At 33.3% G+C, this 17,701-nt stretch overlaps 1 protein-coding gene across 2 annotated transcripts; it reads left to right on the top strand.

The window, feature by feature from the left end:
- Window positions 1-1,216: 1,216 nt before the first annotated feature.
- On the top strand, window positions 1,217-8,696 carry LOC140865061 (histone deacetylase 19-like). 2 transcript variants are annotated; one of them, XM_073269565.1, is made up of 8 exons: window positions 1,217-1,319; window positions 5,621-6,160; window positions 6,512-6,952; window positions 7,200-7,430; window positions 7,647-7,717; window positions 7,823-7,862; window positions 8,191-8,319; window positions 8,407-8,696. In XM_073269565.1, exons 2-8 carry the CDS (start codon window positions 5,633-5,635, stop codon window positions 8,509-8,511), a joined length of 1,545 nt encoding a protein of 514 aa, XP_073125666.1. In that variant the 5' UTR covers window positions 1,217-1,319; window positions 5,621-5,632; the 3' UTR covers window positions 8,512-8,696. The 2 variants fall into 2 exon arrangements, with proteins under 2 accessions (XP_073125666.1, XP_073125665.1); XM_073269564.1 differs by having other exon boundaries at window positions 7,805-7,862.
- Window positions 8,697-17,701: the final 9,005 nt, after the last annotated feature.

The raw sequence follows: 17,701 nt of genomic DNA, 5'->3' as shown, positions 1-17,701 counted from the left end.
AGTACATCATATAATCAGAAATTCAATATTATGTTGAAATGAAATAATATTAAATGAGAAAAGAGTTATTTTTTTAAAAATAAAAAATCAACCAAACAATTTTCTTAATCAATAAATATACTTAAAATAAATCAATCGTCGGTTCTAGAAGTTAATTCATTGTTTATTCCTTAGTTTAACATTAATTATGAGATAATGAGAAAATTTAAATATCTTTTCTAAGTGTTTGGGTGAGCTTATAAGCTCTTTAAATCTGTTTGGTAATTTTTTTGTCAAACAGCTTATAAGCTGTCAAAATAAGCTGTTTGACAGCTTATAAGCTGTTTTTAAAAAAGTAAAGTGACCCCTACTTTTTTAGAAAAGATCTTATTTTGATATTTTACTTTTTCATATTATCCTTATATATTTTATTAAATTTTCACCCTGCCCTTTGCCCATTTTTTGTACATAATTTATCAAAAAAAATTTAAAATTAAAATTAAAAAAAATTTAATGTTTTTAATATATGTTTAACATTTGTAATAAATTTTAAAATATTTTTGTGTATATATTACTATTTTACATTGCTTTCGTAATATTATACTTTTTTTGTAATTTTGACAATAAAAAGATCTTATAATACCAAACACATTAACATATTTAAGTTGTTTAGAATAAGTTCACCCAAACACTTTAACAGCTTATTTTTAAAATAAGACCTGACAGCTTATAAGCTCCTAAAACAGCTTATAAGCTCCTACAACTTATAAGCTGTTTTTAATAAGCTTAGCCAAACACCCTCCTAATAAGATTTGGTGATATTGTATTTATTGAAAAAATCAAGAAAATCAATAAATATATCTTTATTAAATTATATAATAAAACATAAAACAAAGTATTATATTATTACTCAATTATATAGGTTTTCTTTCATTTTTCTCTTGTCTCAAATATATAGTTCAATAATTTCTACATTTGACAATATTTTTCTTGCGAATATATCTCTATTAACTAAATATTAAAAAAAAAAACATGCAGCTATATTTTCCAAGAATTAAATAAAGATAAAATAAGAAATTTGTTTATAAACTTTTTGTCTTTAATTATACAAGGTTTCTTATTTAAAAAACGAATAAATTTGTACATTAAACCACCAAAGTTTTTCTTTAAAAAAAAAACGAAAACTACCAAAATCTGTGCAATTTTGAAGCCGGCGGCCAAGCCCCACATAACCCACCTGGCAAATACACTGTCTATATATAAGCCGAAGAAATTCTAAGAAAATTTGTAAAAGAAAACCCTTGCACAGAAATCTAGGTGGCGGCACCTTTCTTCCTCAGGTACTCTCTATTCCATCTTCGATCTCTGTAGTTTTCATCGATCGCGTGAATTTCAGATTGTTTTTGTTTGATTTCACTTCCCCAAGTGCAGCAGATCAAATGGGTTTTCAAATTTTTTCCGGTTTCTTTCATTGGAAAGGATCAAGAATCTGTTTCTTGTGAATTTTGGTTAAACAACTGAAATAATAAGACCATTAATGCTGCATTTGGAGGGCACCCATTTCAGGAAAAGAAAATTAGTCCGAAAAATTTTGAAGCTTTTTGTTGAATTCGATCGGAGGATTCGAGTTCTCTTGCTCTTGCATGCACATGCAAGTGTTGATTATTGCATCGTCATGCATGAGTGGTTTGATTTCGTGTTTCACTTTCGCACATGAGTTTTGATAATCGCTCTTTGCTTTATACTCATGAGGTTTTTTTATAGATTTATTTTTTCGATTATCTTGTGTATTTTTGTGATTGAATCCTTGCTCCTCTTTATGTGTTTGGTTTGAGAGTTATTTTGTTTGGGTGATTGAGGCATTTAACGACTTTTGGGGTTTTAATTTTCAGCCATTTTTTTTTCTTTTTTGTGTGTATTTTCACTTGCAAGTGAACAAAACATATTTATGTGTTCATTTAAAGGAATTCCTCTAGTAGGATATCTCATAAATGATCTCAGATTGGTTTCACTGAAATTCTGGCCTATGTTTCCCGTAAAAAATTAGTATGATGATAGATGGAAGACCATCTATATTTCAGTAAAATGGTATGATCTTGGAAAATTACTGGATTGTTAGTCTTTCCAAAGCTCTTTTCCAAATGAAGCAAATAGAACACTAACAAATTTAACATGTGGGAGACATTTTTCGGAAAAAAACAAGCTTGACTGGAAGCATAACTATATTTGCCCTTGTCGATTTGTAAATTAATGGAGATCGATGAAATCGATCAACATTATCTGTTATATTTCACAACTATATAACGGTATAAGTAATACTTAGCAAGTTGGAGACGAATGGTTGAGACGCAAACTGTCACGTGTTTTAATCTGAAGATTCATAATCGTGCTTTGTTTAGAACACATAGCACCATAGACTTCCTATATCATTTCTTTTTGTTGAAATTTTCGTAACTTATACAGCTCCGAGTGTTACAAGAATGATGTCTTCTCTAACTTTTAATGTCAAGAATGTTAACTTTTAATGTAAAAAATGTGTAGCTGTTTAAAATTATTTAAGGGAAGCAAAAGGAAAAATAAAAATAACAGAAGAATATTGAATCAAATAACTATTAATTTTGAAGATACAAACTCCTAAAAATTTTGCAGGCTTGCTCTTTGTAATGAAGAGTCAATGTTGCGATCTACATATACTGAAATGGTATTTCCATGACTGATAAACTAAAGTTAGTTCTTAAATAGATCAATACCTGGAAATTATCGAATGCCCGTGTTGTCATCAAATCCTTGCCCAGGGCGCGTCACCCACACCAACTAGAACAATAGAAAGAGGATATATATTCACTATATATAATCTACACTTTGAAGATGTGTTGTTGTATGCAATAACTTGTTGCCAAGCCATGCATGTTTCCCTTGCAGCAACTATAGAGTTGATAGTTTCTTGTTCTTAAGGACTAAATCTTCCGTACGTATGGTGTGATGATTTAACGAACGGTGGGGAGCAATATTGTGTATACTTTCCTATGCATACTATATGTGTTCCTATATTAGCTACTGATTAATGTTAATTGCCATAAATCTAGTTAAATTATTTTCTAGAAGGGGAAATGATTTTTTTTTGTCCATTTAACTTGACAATTTTTTGGTTTTGATTCATTAACTTTTCAAAGTTTTGTTTTGGTGTACTAACTTATAATTTTCGGGTATTTTGGTACAATTGATGAATCGGCAGTTTGATAAGTCAACATTTTTCCGGTGTCATGTCATCTGTTGGACCAAAATAGCCGAAAAATTGGACAAGTTAATGGACAAAAAAAATATTTTCTCCTATTTTTAAAATAATGTTTTAGCAGTTTCAAAAATAATAATAATAATGTCTTAGCACTTTTAACTAGAGATAACACTTTAAACTTTTTATTAGCAACTTTTAAGGGGAAAAAACAAAATGCAAAAATAGAAAACCCTACGTACCCGAAGTAGCGCAAGACAGAAACATCAGGGGAAAAAAGAGAGACTGAGAGAGCAGTTTAGGGTTTTCAAGAAGGGGTAAAAATCTTCAGTGTTCGGGTAGAAAACCCTGCACAACCGGGATCGTTCTCGTGTCAGTTAAGAAATATTTAAGGCAAGTTGAAATCCATTTCATTGACTTGTATATATAATTGTCATGATATCTTTTGAATGATATATCTTTATATATGTGAGGTTATTGAAGGAAAATTTCACACATATATATATATATGTTGTGCATGTGTGTTTTATGCATTTTTAATTAGATTTTCAACGGGGGAGTGAAGCTTTACAAAAAGAAAGACAATTTAGAGGTTGCAGATTTTATGTGTGTGTGGTCGTTCCAGGTTTTTGTACCAAATCATTTGACAAATTTTAGTATCTTGTGTGTTTTTAAAGTCTGGGCAGATGGAATATCTTGAAATCCGAGCAGTTTATTTATTTTTTTTTTCCCCTCGCAGTTGGGGCAGCCCGCATTTTCTTGTTTAATTGGGCAGACTACAGCCCGCACTTTATACCCCTCTATGGGTTTGTTTCAGAGTTATTTTGTTTGGGTGATTGAGGTATTTGACGACCTTTTGGGGTTTTAATTGTCAGCCAATTGTTTCTTTTTTTTTTTTTTTTTTTTTTTTTTTTTTTTTTTTGTGTTTTCACTTGCTAAATCCGAGTGAACAACACATATTTATGTGTTCATTTAAATGATTTCTCGGTAGGATATCTCATAAATGATCTCAGATTGGTTTCAGTGAAATTCTAGCCTATATTTCCCTTGAAAAATTAGTATGATGATAGATGGAAACCATTTATATTTCAATAAAATTGTATGATCTTGGAAAATTACTGTATTATTTGTCTTTTCGAAGCTCTTTAGGCATTTTTCGGAAAACACAAGCTTAACGGGAAGCATAACTATATTTGCCCTTGTCCATTTGTAAATTAATGGAGATCGATGAAATCGATCAACATTTTCTGTTATATTTCACAACCGTATAACGGTATAAGTAGTACTTAGCAAGTTGTAGACGAATGGTTGAGACGCAAACTAACACGTGTTTTAATATAAAAATTCATAAACGTGCTTGTTTAGAGCACGTAACACCGTAGACCATAGTTGTTAAAAGCGCTAGCCTAGCTGCGACAGGCGCAGCCATTGCGCCTGGACACTGACCCAGGCGCATGTATTGCAACAGGCGCGCCTAAAGCTTGCGCCTCTGCAGATTCCCAAGGCAGGCGAGAAGCGCAAGCGAGAGCTTCATTAAAACTTTATGCAATTTCTATTTGTAATTAAAAAAAAACCCTAGCCCAAGCATGTTTTAAGCCCAATTACTAAAGCCCATTTTTATTCAATAATAAAAAAAACCATGCCGTCTGCGTGCATGTTGACGGGCGCGTACAACAGTCTCTTCATCTCTCTCAATCTTTCAGGAGGAGGATGAAGAGGGATTTGATAATTTAGATATTTTAAGTTTTTTTCCTTAATATACTATGTGACTTACTAATATTGCATTTCAGATGATTGAAGTTTTTCTTTAGTTATGCACTTATGATTTACGCTAAGTTATATATTACTCAGTGTTTTATATCTATTGTTTGATATTGTTGTGAATTATATTTAATTTATGTTATTGTAGTATAAATTACTTTATATATGTGGACTTTAAAAATTTATGTCAAATGCGCATTTCTTCGATAAAGGGTGCGCTTCGGTTTGCCCCTCAGGCTCCAGGGCACCCTGGCGCTTTTGTGCGCCTTGCACCCTAAATAACTATGTCGTAGACTTTCTATATCATTTATGTTTGTTGAAATTTTCGTAACGGTACAATCACTGATAGCCCACCCAAAAGTACGTCCGAGGAAGAAGTAGAATAATAGAAACACAGTAATGAATCTTGAAAGCTTTAATTAAAATTTATAGCTTGAAACAGAAGGTTCAATGATAGAATCTTATGAAAAAACCAGTTCTATTTCTAGATAAATTATTGTTGATATTGCATTTTGGCCATGTTTGGTAACTATTGGTATTGAGACGCAATGATCGACTCATTCCTATTGTTTTCGCTTACTTTACGTCGTGTTTTTAATTAATTGCTTCAAACTGATAGTTGTCTTTGCATGTTGTTTGAGTTTGCAGATTGGGAAATAAATGGATAATGGCGGTAATTCTTTAACATCAGGAGCAGATGGATCCAAGAGAAGAGTGTGCTATTTTTACGAGCCTGAAGTGGGAAATTACTATTATGGGCAAGGTCACCCAATGAAACCTCATAGAATTCGGATGACTCATTCTCTTCTTGTCCATTATGGGCTACTTCAGAGCATGCATGTTTTGAAGCCCAATCCTGCTCGAGATAAAGATCTTTGTAGGTTTCACTCTGATGATTATATCTCATTCTTGAAACGGGTCACCCCAGATGCACAGCAAGACGTTGCTAGGCAGCTGAAGAGATTTAATGTGGGGGAAGATTGCCCCGTTTTCGACGGTCTTTATAACTTCTGTCAAACTTATGCTGGAGGATCCATTGGAGGAGCAGTGAAATTAAATCATGGACATTGTGACATCGCTGTGAATTGGGCTGGTGGCTTGCATCATGCAAAAAAATGCGAGGCTTCCGGATTCTGCTATGTGAATGATATTGTTCTAGCAATTTTAGAACTCCTCAAAACTCATGAGGTACACCCCACTATGTTTCTGTTATTAATATTACATGACTTGATGAATGAGGGGGACTTTAATTCATACGTAAAATTGCTAATATATCTGTATTACTTGCTATTTTGTGGAATATGTGAAGGCCAGAATTAAAACGAAATTTTAAAACTCGGAATGTACTACATTTTGGTGATAAATCGAGACAATATATATTGGAAATATGAAGAAGTTTGAGAATCGGGACATGATGATCATAAAGTATGTCTTCTCATTATCTTAACCACATTTCGCGTAATATTTCAGTTTTTGTTGCATAATTGTCTAATATATTTCAAATTCCGTAGTCATTTAATATCTTTTTTATTACTGCAGCGTGTTTTATACGTGGATATCGATATTCACCATGGAGATGGGGTTGAGGAGGCCTTTTATCTAACTGACAGGGTCATGACTGTTTCATTTCATAAGTTTGGAGATTATTTCCCTGGTACCGGAGACATACGAGATATTGGATTTTCAAAGGGGAAATATTACGCCGTTAACGTTCCTTTAGATGATGGAATTGATGATGAAAGCTATCAATCTATGTTTAAGCCAATAGTCAGTAAGGTGATGGAAGTTTTTCGGCCCGGGGCAGTTGTCTTACAATGTGGAGCTGATTCCCTATCTGGGGATAGGTTAGGCTGCTTCAATCTCACAGTTAAAGGTCATGCAGAATGCGTTAGGTTTATGAGATCATTTAACGTGCCACTTCTTTTGGTTGGGGGAGGTGGCTATACAATTCGCAATGTCGCTCGTTGCTGGTGCTATGAGGTATACACTATATGCGTATTAAGTTTCCATGGTCGTCTATAATTTCTACTATTAATGGATAAAATTTTACAACTACTTTACCTGTAATATGACACCAGATTTCATCTCAGAGATATACATGATCTTTTGTCTTGATTTTATGGCATAAATCATGTGCACATAATAAGACCATCATTTTAAATGTGACCGTACGTTACATTTGTTGTTGTGATGTTCTTATTATAGTACTTTTCTATTTCATGAGCAGACAGGGGTGGCACTTGGAGTTGAGCTTGCAGACAAGATGCCTCGGCACGAGTATATAGAGTACTTCGGCCCCGAGTACACTCTTCACGTTTCTCCTAGCAACATGGAAAACAAAAATACTCAGGATTTGTTGGATGCAATAAGAGCAAAGCTTCTTGATAATCTCTCGAAACTCCAACATGCACCTAGCGTACAGTTCCAAGAAAGGCCACCCGACACCGAACTGCCGGAGGTTGGGTTTCTGTAACTGTCTACTTGTTCAGTTCTAAGCATCATTTCCAAAACACACTTCACTTCTTGTAGAACTTATTACCATATTAGCATCTGTATTTTTCTTTAGTCGGTATCTTGTATTTTCATGATAACTTCCCCTACCAAAATAATTGTATCCACAACGAGAGGGGGTGTGATGATATGCTAGTTGATCATATAAATGCATTGTGTATAGGAGGATGAAGACGACGCTGATAAAGATGAAACAAGAGATCTCGAATCTGATGTCAATGTTGTTAGTGAACGGTACTATGATTTTTCTTTTCTAGTCCAGTTCCTGATTATTACATGCAATACTTAAAGCAACAATCATCATTATATATATTCATACAGCGAGTCTTCGTCTGGCAGAGCGAAACAAGAATTTGTTGGATACAAGGCAAAAGATAAGGTATTTTTTTCATTTATCCCCAACTTTATATTATTGTATTTCTGTCACCACAAACTATAAATTTGTGTGGTATCAAAATGTTACTGTTTTTCGAATAAAAATCAGATGCATTTTGGTTAGTTTAAGCGCATATATTCCTTGTCAGTTTCGAGTTGTAATATTCCTGTTTCACATTGACTTGTGAGTTGTGACAATAGTTTGAGAAAGTTTACAAGATTTCACATAATGGATTCATTAGCATGCAACTGTTGTATGCTCAAGATTGTTGGATTATTTCATGTCAATCCATTTTACAGAACTTTACATCTATTTTTCTCAAAATTTCCAGAATGATAAAGCTGTTGTCGAGCCTGCTAATGTGGTGGACTCACCCATGATTGAGGCTCCAAGCTTGAAGGTATACCATGCTCGTTCTAGAGATGTCGTTTCTACATTCGCTGAAACGGAAACCTTGAAGGTATACCATACTCCAACTTCCCTGATTCAGTAATCGCTTAGTTGTTTAACAATTCGAATCACGTGCTAATCTCTATCTACGTACCAGGCTTGCACATTGGCTGAAGAAACAACCACCGTTGCAACAGATGCACCACAACAAGAGATCTCGAAAAAGCCGGATGATCAGCCCGAGGAGATGGATCAGGATTGATCACTTAAATTGTTGTTAATGAAAACTACATAAATTTGAATATGGATCAGGAATGATCACTTAAATTGTTGTTCATGAAAACTACATAAATTTCAATAACTTGTGATGTGTGTAATGCTTAATTTGTATTGTCTGAGAATTAATTCTGGGGGATGTGTATAATATTGTGTATGTGTGGTGGATATAATAACTTTAGACGCAAACACTAGTTTTCAGTATGAAATATATTGTGCTATGCTTGTCATTCATATTCTTTGTTCATTGACAAATTTTTTTTCACAGAATTGTTCATTGACAAATTAGTATGAGCAAACGAATAATAATAATAATAATTTTTTTTTAATAAAAATGAAAAATCTTTGTCCCGTGTCTCCCATCTGAAAATGAAGATTTTCATTTGATAAATCATAACAATTATTCTTTATTATTGTGTGTGTGTATGTATATATATATAAGTGTTAAGATGCCCAACAAATTTTTGCTCACTTTATCCTCGATATGCCGGGTTTTGGTTATTTTTGTTTTTGACTTTTGGCATCACTAAAATCCGGCGCCGACTTTAACCCGACGTGCAGGGTTTTAGTTATATTTGTATTTGATTTTTTGCACCCCTAAAATCTGGCATCGGGTTTTGATGGTCGGACATGAAGTTGACATTATTAGTTGAACACTTGAAAATTTATATATATATTTATATATATAGAGAGAGTTTTGATCCCACGCACCTAGGGTGCGTGGGGTTCCACGTGCACCCGTGCCTAAAATAACTTCGATCGTCTTGAAATTTTCACGGTAGGATCGTCTCAAAAATATGAATCGAACGATATATCATATGATATAAATTTTAATTTCGATAATCGGAAATGAGAAGATTACCGGAAATTAGGTGAAGTATGCAATTTTCGGTCATCTTTTTATTTCCGAACACCGAGGTTGAAATTTATATCATATGATATATCGTTGGATTCGTATTTTCGAGACGATCCTACCGTGAAAATTTCAAGACAATCGGAGTTGTTTTAGGCGCGGGTGCACGTGGAACCCCACGCACCCTATATATATATATATATATATATATATATATAAAAGTTTATATGATTCATATGTCACCAAGTATAATAAATAAAAAAAATCATTAAAAAGGTACTTTCGGTATCTTTTGTGATCCTTTCCTTTTTTTTTTTTTTTTTATGATAGTACTAGTGTTTCGTATTAGTTTATTTCATAAATCACATATAATCTACTTTTTTTAAAAAAATATTAAAATTATTTATTATCCCATACATTTATTTTAAATTAGTTAATTAAATTCCTATTTATTTACATTTGAATTTATTATGATCACACGATTAGTGTCTAATCTAATAAAAAACTATAAATGCTAGTGGTAATTATCAGCTCTAATATTTTAAGTCACACAGTAACACATACATCTTATATTATAAGTTCACTCTATATTAAAAAAATGAGCATTTTATACTGGCCTGTTTTGGTGCGACAAAATACAAAAAATTACATGCCTCAATTGTTGTATTTGAGTTTAACGAATATTTATATATTTTGTTAATGGTTATTCGGTTAGGTATCATTTTTAAAATCACAAAAACTCTACATAGTCTCATATATTTGATAGAAGGATCTTTTATTCAATCCAACTCATAAAAGTATTATTTTTTTTAATCAACAACTATTGATAAATCAACTAATATTTTTAAAATAAAAAATTTTTTTATAACAAAGGTTATTTGGTTAACAATCATTTTCAAAATCACAAACCTCCAAATACTGTCTCATATATATGATAGACGGATCTCTTATTTAATCCAAATTATATAAAATATTAATTCTTTTTTTAATCAACAAATATCTGATAAATAAATTAATATTTTTAAAATAAACATTTTGGTAAAAAACGATTGTTTTCCACTTAACAATCATTTTAAAATTACAAAAACTCCAATTAAATTATATTACATATTTGATAGACGGATCTTCTATCCGATACAACTCATGAAAAATATTAACTTTTTTAAATCAAATAATATATGATAAATCAACTAATAATTTTAAAATAAATATTTTTTTAAAAAAATTGTTTTCTAGTTAACAATCATTTTAAAATCACAAAAAAAAACCAATAATATTTTCTCACAAATCTCATAGATGAATCTCCTCTTCGATGCAAAAAAAAAATTATATTCATTTTTTTAAAATCAACTAATATCTGATAAATCAAATATTATTTAAAATAAATATTTTTTTTATAAAAAATGATTATTCGATTAACAATCATTTTCAAAATCACAAAAACTCCAATGATATTGTTTCACATTGTTGGGTTGTGAACACAAGCAATCTTAATTTTGATGATAACAAAACTTGTTATTATGTTTTTAACATATTTGCTTGAGTGTGAAGTTGTTAAACTCAAGATGGAAGCCAAAACTCAAAATTAGCCAAACTGAATTTCTGGCGAGCTCTATTGTTTCGATGATATCTCACAGATCAATGTTAAAAATGATTAGCCGCCAAGACAACTGCATATTAAATTAAATTTGGAACATATCGTATTTAACGTCAATTGAGAAAAAAACGGATGTTATGTAGATCAACTGACGTTTCAAGACCAAATGGAATCTGATCGGTCGAGCAAGAATACAGAAGCAGTTGACCTAGAGCAGTTCTGGTATTTTGGACATATCTTGAAGCTCAGTTATCCAAGTGGAACTATTTAGCATGCGTTGAAAAGCTAAGAAAATGATCTACACATCATATTCACAAGTTGAAGTTTGAATCGAAGCATAAGAAGTTGCTAAACTACATTGAATTTGTTGGTTCGGAACAGAAATTCTGCAGAGCAGAATTTCTGACATAGTCTGATATTTTGAGCATATCTCTCTCATATGAAGTCGAAATGAAGTGATTCTTGATGATATGTAAAGACAAGACAAGGATCTGCAATTTTTGTGTTTATTACGTTGCCTAGATATCAATGTATTGATCGAGCAAATACTAATACTTAAATTCAATATAACTATCTCTCTTTTATGCTCAAAATCATCGCAAGTGCACGACTCATGTTATAGAAAAGTGCACTAAGTACGAGTATCGTCCTCAGGGACTACGTCACAATAATTCAATTATTTAATTTCTATACCCCAAAGTAACGAAAATTTGATTATTGATTATTCTAAAATTATAAAGTAAAGAATTCAATTTAAAAATACTTGAATGAAAATAAATTAAACCACAGCAATGCTTAGCACAGAAAAATATAATATGAGGGAATTTTGTTGGAATCTCGGTTCACCTTCCCCCTAATTGAATTTGGACCATTTAAACTTACTTTTACACTCATAAATTTGACAAGAATTCCTGAAATATCGACACACTCTCTCTCGAGTTTATGCCAATCTAATTCAAGTTAATGAAACAATCAAATCTCTTTGATTATTTATCATTACTGATTGCTTTGCGTTCACTGAATTCCTACAAATTTCAACCTGGTGGTCTATGGTTATCAACATGTACTAAATATCATATTTCTATGCATATTTTAAGTCCATGGATTTTATCACTCGTCCTAATCATGAATCTATCTCTCGACAACACTTCACAACTTACGAATCTATGTTAAAGTTAACTACTCGTCAACATAGAATAATAAACCATGATAAAATCAAATACTCGCATAAAACTAAATCAATTCATCCAACGATTCAATCACAAAAACATGTTTCGGGGTTAGGATCCCCTAAATTCCAACAAAAGAGAGTTTAGCTACTACAACTCATAATAAAATTCAGTCTAACAAAGTTTTCAACATAAAATTTCAGAAATCGTGAAGAAGAAGAACTCCCAACGAGAAGAAGAAACTTCGATCTTCAGAGCTGCCTCCGCCTTGATTTGCTGTGTTTTTCCAACCCTCAAAACATTTGGAAATATTCTATATATATTGCCCTCAGAGTCCTTTCCTTTTAAAACACCCGAAATAATATCTTCCACAATTACGCGCGGGCGCTCGGTCCGCACAATTTCACCGACCGAGCGCTGGAAATTTCTTCAACTCACTGTCCGTTTTTATTCAGCACGCGCTCGGTCTGAACAATTTCACCGACCGAGTGCTCAAAATTCTTCAACTCACTGCCTGACCAAAATATGCCAGCGCTCGGTCTGCTCTTTTCTGCAGACCGAGCGCAACCCCTTATGAAGCCCGAAAATATATTTTTTCTCGTTTTCCTGCCAATTTAACCAAAAATCAATTGGAGTAAACAAAACACACAAAATTATACTAAATGCAAACAATATCAGAAAAACACTAACAAGACAACATGGAACTAATGCAAAACATCAAGAAAATGAACAATAAAACAAGGAAAAACGACTCTTATCAACCTCCCCAAACTAACCTTTTGCTTTCCCTCAAGCAAAATAGGTGACAAAAATATAATGCAAACACAAACACAACAACACGACGACAAAGGTGGATGAACTCAAACTTTTCAAGCCTCAGAATTTCTTCCAAAAGATTACAAATCAAATCATATCAATCTACTAACATTTTGAAAATAAAATACAAACTGGAAAACCTTGTAAACTCATAAATCTCGCAACTCACGTTTCAACATACCTTCCTCCGAATTCAATCCACACATTCAAGAATCATGAGGACTTTTCAGGTATTACAGGATCAAAGTTGAGAGAAATTCAATGACACACACTCCACATTTGTTTAAATCAAAGAATTACAGTATGTGCGTGTTTTGATCAAAAATCCATACTCATTAAAAGTGTCTATCAACTATCCATAGGTTGAATTCTCGCAACTCTTCTCCACTAGTATATTGGGCAACTGTGACTCGGCCAATAGGTCTTAATAAGCTTATAATATTAGGCCTGATTCATGGCTACAAACGAAGAATATCGATTCAATTAAGGGAATAAGTTACAACCAACTGTTCATTTTCATTCCTTCTTCTTTCTCATTCTAATTTACTTCATCAATCCATTGACTTCACTTCTTTTGCAAATTTGTCTTTTCATTTCAACTTTTCATATTTTTTTTTTCAAAAGTAAACGAAAAATAGAAATTTCTAAAACTTAAAAGAACGGAATATTAAAAAGTTTAAAGCAAAATAATTGAAATTAAAACAAAAGAGAGTTAAGAGAGTAGTTCTCAATTTAGAGTCAAGAGCTTGACTGTTCTCCTCCCCAAACTAGTCTTGGTCAGTCAGTGTGGTGATGACTGGCATTGAGTCGACATCACCCCCTACATAGTGTTTCAGCCTCTGAGCATTGACCGTGAAAGACTCGTTTCTTGCATCCTTTATTTCAATAGCCCCCGATGGATGCACCTTAGTGATTTTGTAAGGACCGGACCATCTAGACTTCAACTTTCCAGGAAAGAGCCTCAACCTGGAGTTAAACAGAAGAACTGCTTCCCCTTCCTTAAATTCTCTACGACGAATGTGTCGGTCATGTATTCTCTTGGTCCTTTCTTTGTAAGACACCGCCATATCGTATGCTTGATCTCGAAATTCCTCTAATTGGTTTAGCTTAAGCAATCTCTTCTCATCTGCAGCAGCAAATTCAAAATTTAATGCTTTGATAGCCCAATATACTCTATGCTCTAACTCAACTGGCAAATGACATGCTTTTCTAAACAACAGTCTATAACGGGAGGTGCCTATAGGCGTTTTGAAAGCAGTCCTATAGGCCCATAATTCATCGTCAAGTCTAAGTGTTCAATCCTTTCTATTTGTACTCACACTTTTTTTCCAAAATTTTCTTAATTTCTCGATTGGACACTTCTACTTGGTCACTTGTTTGGGGATGATAAGGAGTAGAAACTTTGTGCTTGACATCATATTTCTTCAAAAGTTTTTCAAAGAGCTTATTACAAAAGTGGGTGCCACCATCACTAATAATTGCACGGGGTGTACCAAACCGGTTAAAAATGTTTTTCTTCAAAAATTTTAGGACCACCTGTGCATCATTAGTTGTCAAAGCTTCAGCCTCTACCCATTTAAAAACATAATTGACGGTGACCAAAATGTATTATTTTGTAAAAAAGTTTGGAAATAGTCCCATAAAGTCGATTCCTCATACATAAAATATCTCACACATAATAATATTATGCAAAGGCATTTCATGACGGTTTGAGATATTACCTGTTCGCTGACATCTATCACACTCAATGACATAAGCATGTGCATCTTTAAAAAGATTGGGCCAATAAAACCCACATTCAAGTACATTAGCTGCCGTCTTGAAGGCCCAGCATGGCCACCTACCTCACGATCATGACAATGACTGAGGATGTTTTTCATCTCTCCTTCCGCCACACATCTCCGGATCATAGAGTCAGCACAAATTTTAAACAAGAAAGGTTCTTCCCAAAAATAATTCTTTACATCTGATAGAAACTTCTTCTTTTGATGAAAAGACAAGTTATGTGGGAGTGTGCCCGTGACCAAGTAATTTGCAAAATTAGCATACCACGGCGAGTGTTCTATGGCAAACAACTTTTCATCAGGGAACCAATCATCTATGTCCTCAGTATCATTCTGTGCACAATCAGGAATGCATTCTAGTCTAGATAGGTGATCAACGACAATATTTTCTACTCTTTTTTTATCCTTTATCTCTAATTCAAATTCTTGTAAGAGTAGAATCCACCTAATCAATCTAGTTTTAGCATCTTTCTTAGCCAAAAGGTGTTTAATTGCAGAATGATCAGTGTATATAGTGATTTTCGAAAGTACAAGGTATGAATGAAACTTGTACAGTGCAAAAACTACAGCTAGCAACTCCTTTTCAGTGGTAGAATAATTCAATTGAGCCTCATTCAAGGTTTTGCTAGCATAGTAAATAGTACGGAATACCTTGTCTATACTCTGGCCAAGCACAGCTCCAACAGCTATGTCGCTGGCGTCACACATCACCTCAAAGGGAAGGTCCCAATCCGGTGAAGTCAGCACTGGTGCAGTGACCAGTCTTTCTCTTAGAAATTCAAATGCATGTAAACAAGTGGAATCAAAATTAAAAGGTGCATATTTCATCAATAAAGAAGACAGAGGTTTTGCAATTTTTAAAAAATCTTTAATGAAACACCGATAAAAACAGGAATGGCCTAAAAAACTTCTGACTCCCTTGATTTTTGTCGGTGGAGGTAAATTCTGAATGACTTGCACCTTGTCCCTATCCACCTCGATTCCCTGCTCAGATATTCGGTGCCCTAATACAATACCTTCAGTCACCATGAAGTGACACTTCTCCCAGTTGAGTACCAAGTTTGTTTCCTTACATCTCATCAAACATTATTCAGATTATTCAGACATGCATCAAAATACTGACCAAAAATGGAAAAATCATCCATGAATATTTCTAAAAAAATTTCAACCATATCATGAAATATAGAAGTCATGCATCTCTGAAAAGTCGCAGAAGCATTACATAGACCAAAATGCATGCGTCTATAAGCAAACGTACCATATGGGCAAGTGAAAGTTGTTTTATCCTGATCTTCAGGTGCAATCGCAATTTGATTGTATCCAGAATACCCATCTAAAAAGCAATAAAATTCATACCCAACAAGCCTTTCTAGCATTTGATCAATGAAGGGGAGGGGAAATATCATACCCAACAAGCATTCCAAATTTCTTACAACACACATAAGGATAAGTGGTCAATCAATGAATTGTTTACCTTGTGTGTTCAAGAGGAAGGAAGGTTGCTGATGGAATCAAGTGAGAGTGTCTTACTAACTGCAAAAGGAAAGTCTTCAAAACAATCCAAGTTCAAGGGAAAAGGGAAAGAAAAAATTCCACCCCAACCTGACATTAAGAAATAATCCAAGTGTTTTTTTTTAAAAAAAGAAGGGGCACATGAAGAAGGATTGCACAAAATTCAAGGATTGGCTTAACAAGAAAGGTATTCCTATTTCATTAGTTTGTTATGAATCTAATATGGTTAATACGATTTATAACACTTGATGGATTGACTCTGGTTCTACAATTCATGTCACAAATACCTTGCAGGGTATGCAAAGTCTAAGGTAACCAATGGAAAGTGAGTGGAGTATCTATTCGGAAAACAAGATGCGTTCGCATGTGGAAGCTATTGGGACTTGCATTTTGAATTTGAATAGTAGTTTTATTTTAAAGTTGGAGAAAACATTTTATGTTCCTTGTTTTTCTAGAACTTTAATTTCCATTTCAAGTCTTGTACCTTTTGGATATTCATTTCAATTTTTGGATAAATCTTTCAATTTATTTTATAAATCCAATATTGTTGGGAATGGTACAATGATTGATGGTCTTTTTTCAATTTCTTTACAAAATTATAGCAACACCATTATGCATGTTCAAGAGGGTATTAAAAGATATGTTATAAATGAGGATTTCTATATTTTGTGGCATCGAAGATTGGGACAAATCTCCATGGAGAGAATTAAGAGATTAGTAAATGAGGGAGTACTTAGTACTTTAGATTTTACTAACTCTAAGACTTGTGTGGACTGCATTAAGGAAAAGCAGACCAACAAATCTAAAAAGGGTGCCATGAGGAGTACTAAACTATTAAAAATCATACATTCAGATATATGTTGTTCAGATATGGATATGCATGATCCGAAATATTTCATCTCCTTTATTGATGACTACTCACGATACATATATATCTACTTGCTTCATAATAAGAACGAAGCTTTGGATGCCTTTAAAATTTTTAAAGCTGAAGTAGAAAAACAATGTGATAAACAAATTAAGATCGTGAGGACTGATAGAGGTGGTGAATACTATGGTAGATACACTGAAAATGGACAAGCACTTGGGCCATTTGCCAAGTTTCTTCATGAAAATGGGATTGTTGCCCAATATACCATGCCTGGTTCTCCGGATCAAAATGGTTTGGCTGAAATAAGAAATCGAACTTTAATGGATATGGTTAGGAGTATGCGGAGCAACTCCAAACTTCCTAAGTCCTTGTGGACTGATGCTCTTAAAACGGCAGTGTATATATTAAACCGAGTTCCAACGAAAGCTGTTCCAAAGACACCATTTGAATTATGGAAATATTGGAAACCGAGTTTGCAACATATACGCATTTGGGGATGCCCTTCTGAAGTAAGAGTTTATAATCCACAAGAAAAGAAACTGAACCCACGAACCATAAGTGGATATTTCATTGG

Source organism: Henckelia pumila, chromosome 4 (assembly GCF_033568475.1).
Source record: "Henckelia pumila isolate YLH828 chromosome 4, ASM3356847v2, whole genome shotgun sequence".
Lineage (NCBI taxonomy): Eukaryota > Viridiplantae > Streptophyta > Magnoliopsida > Lamiales > Gesneriaceae > Henckelia > Henckelia pumila.
Note: the sequence above shows the minus strand (reverse complement) of the source record. Positions and strands in the feature narration are given on the sequence as shown.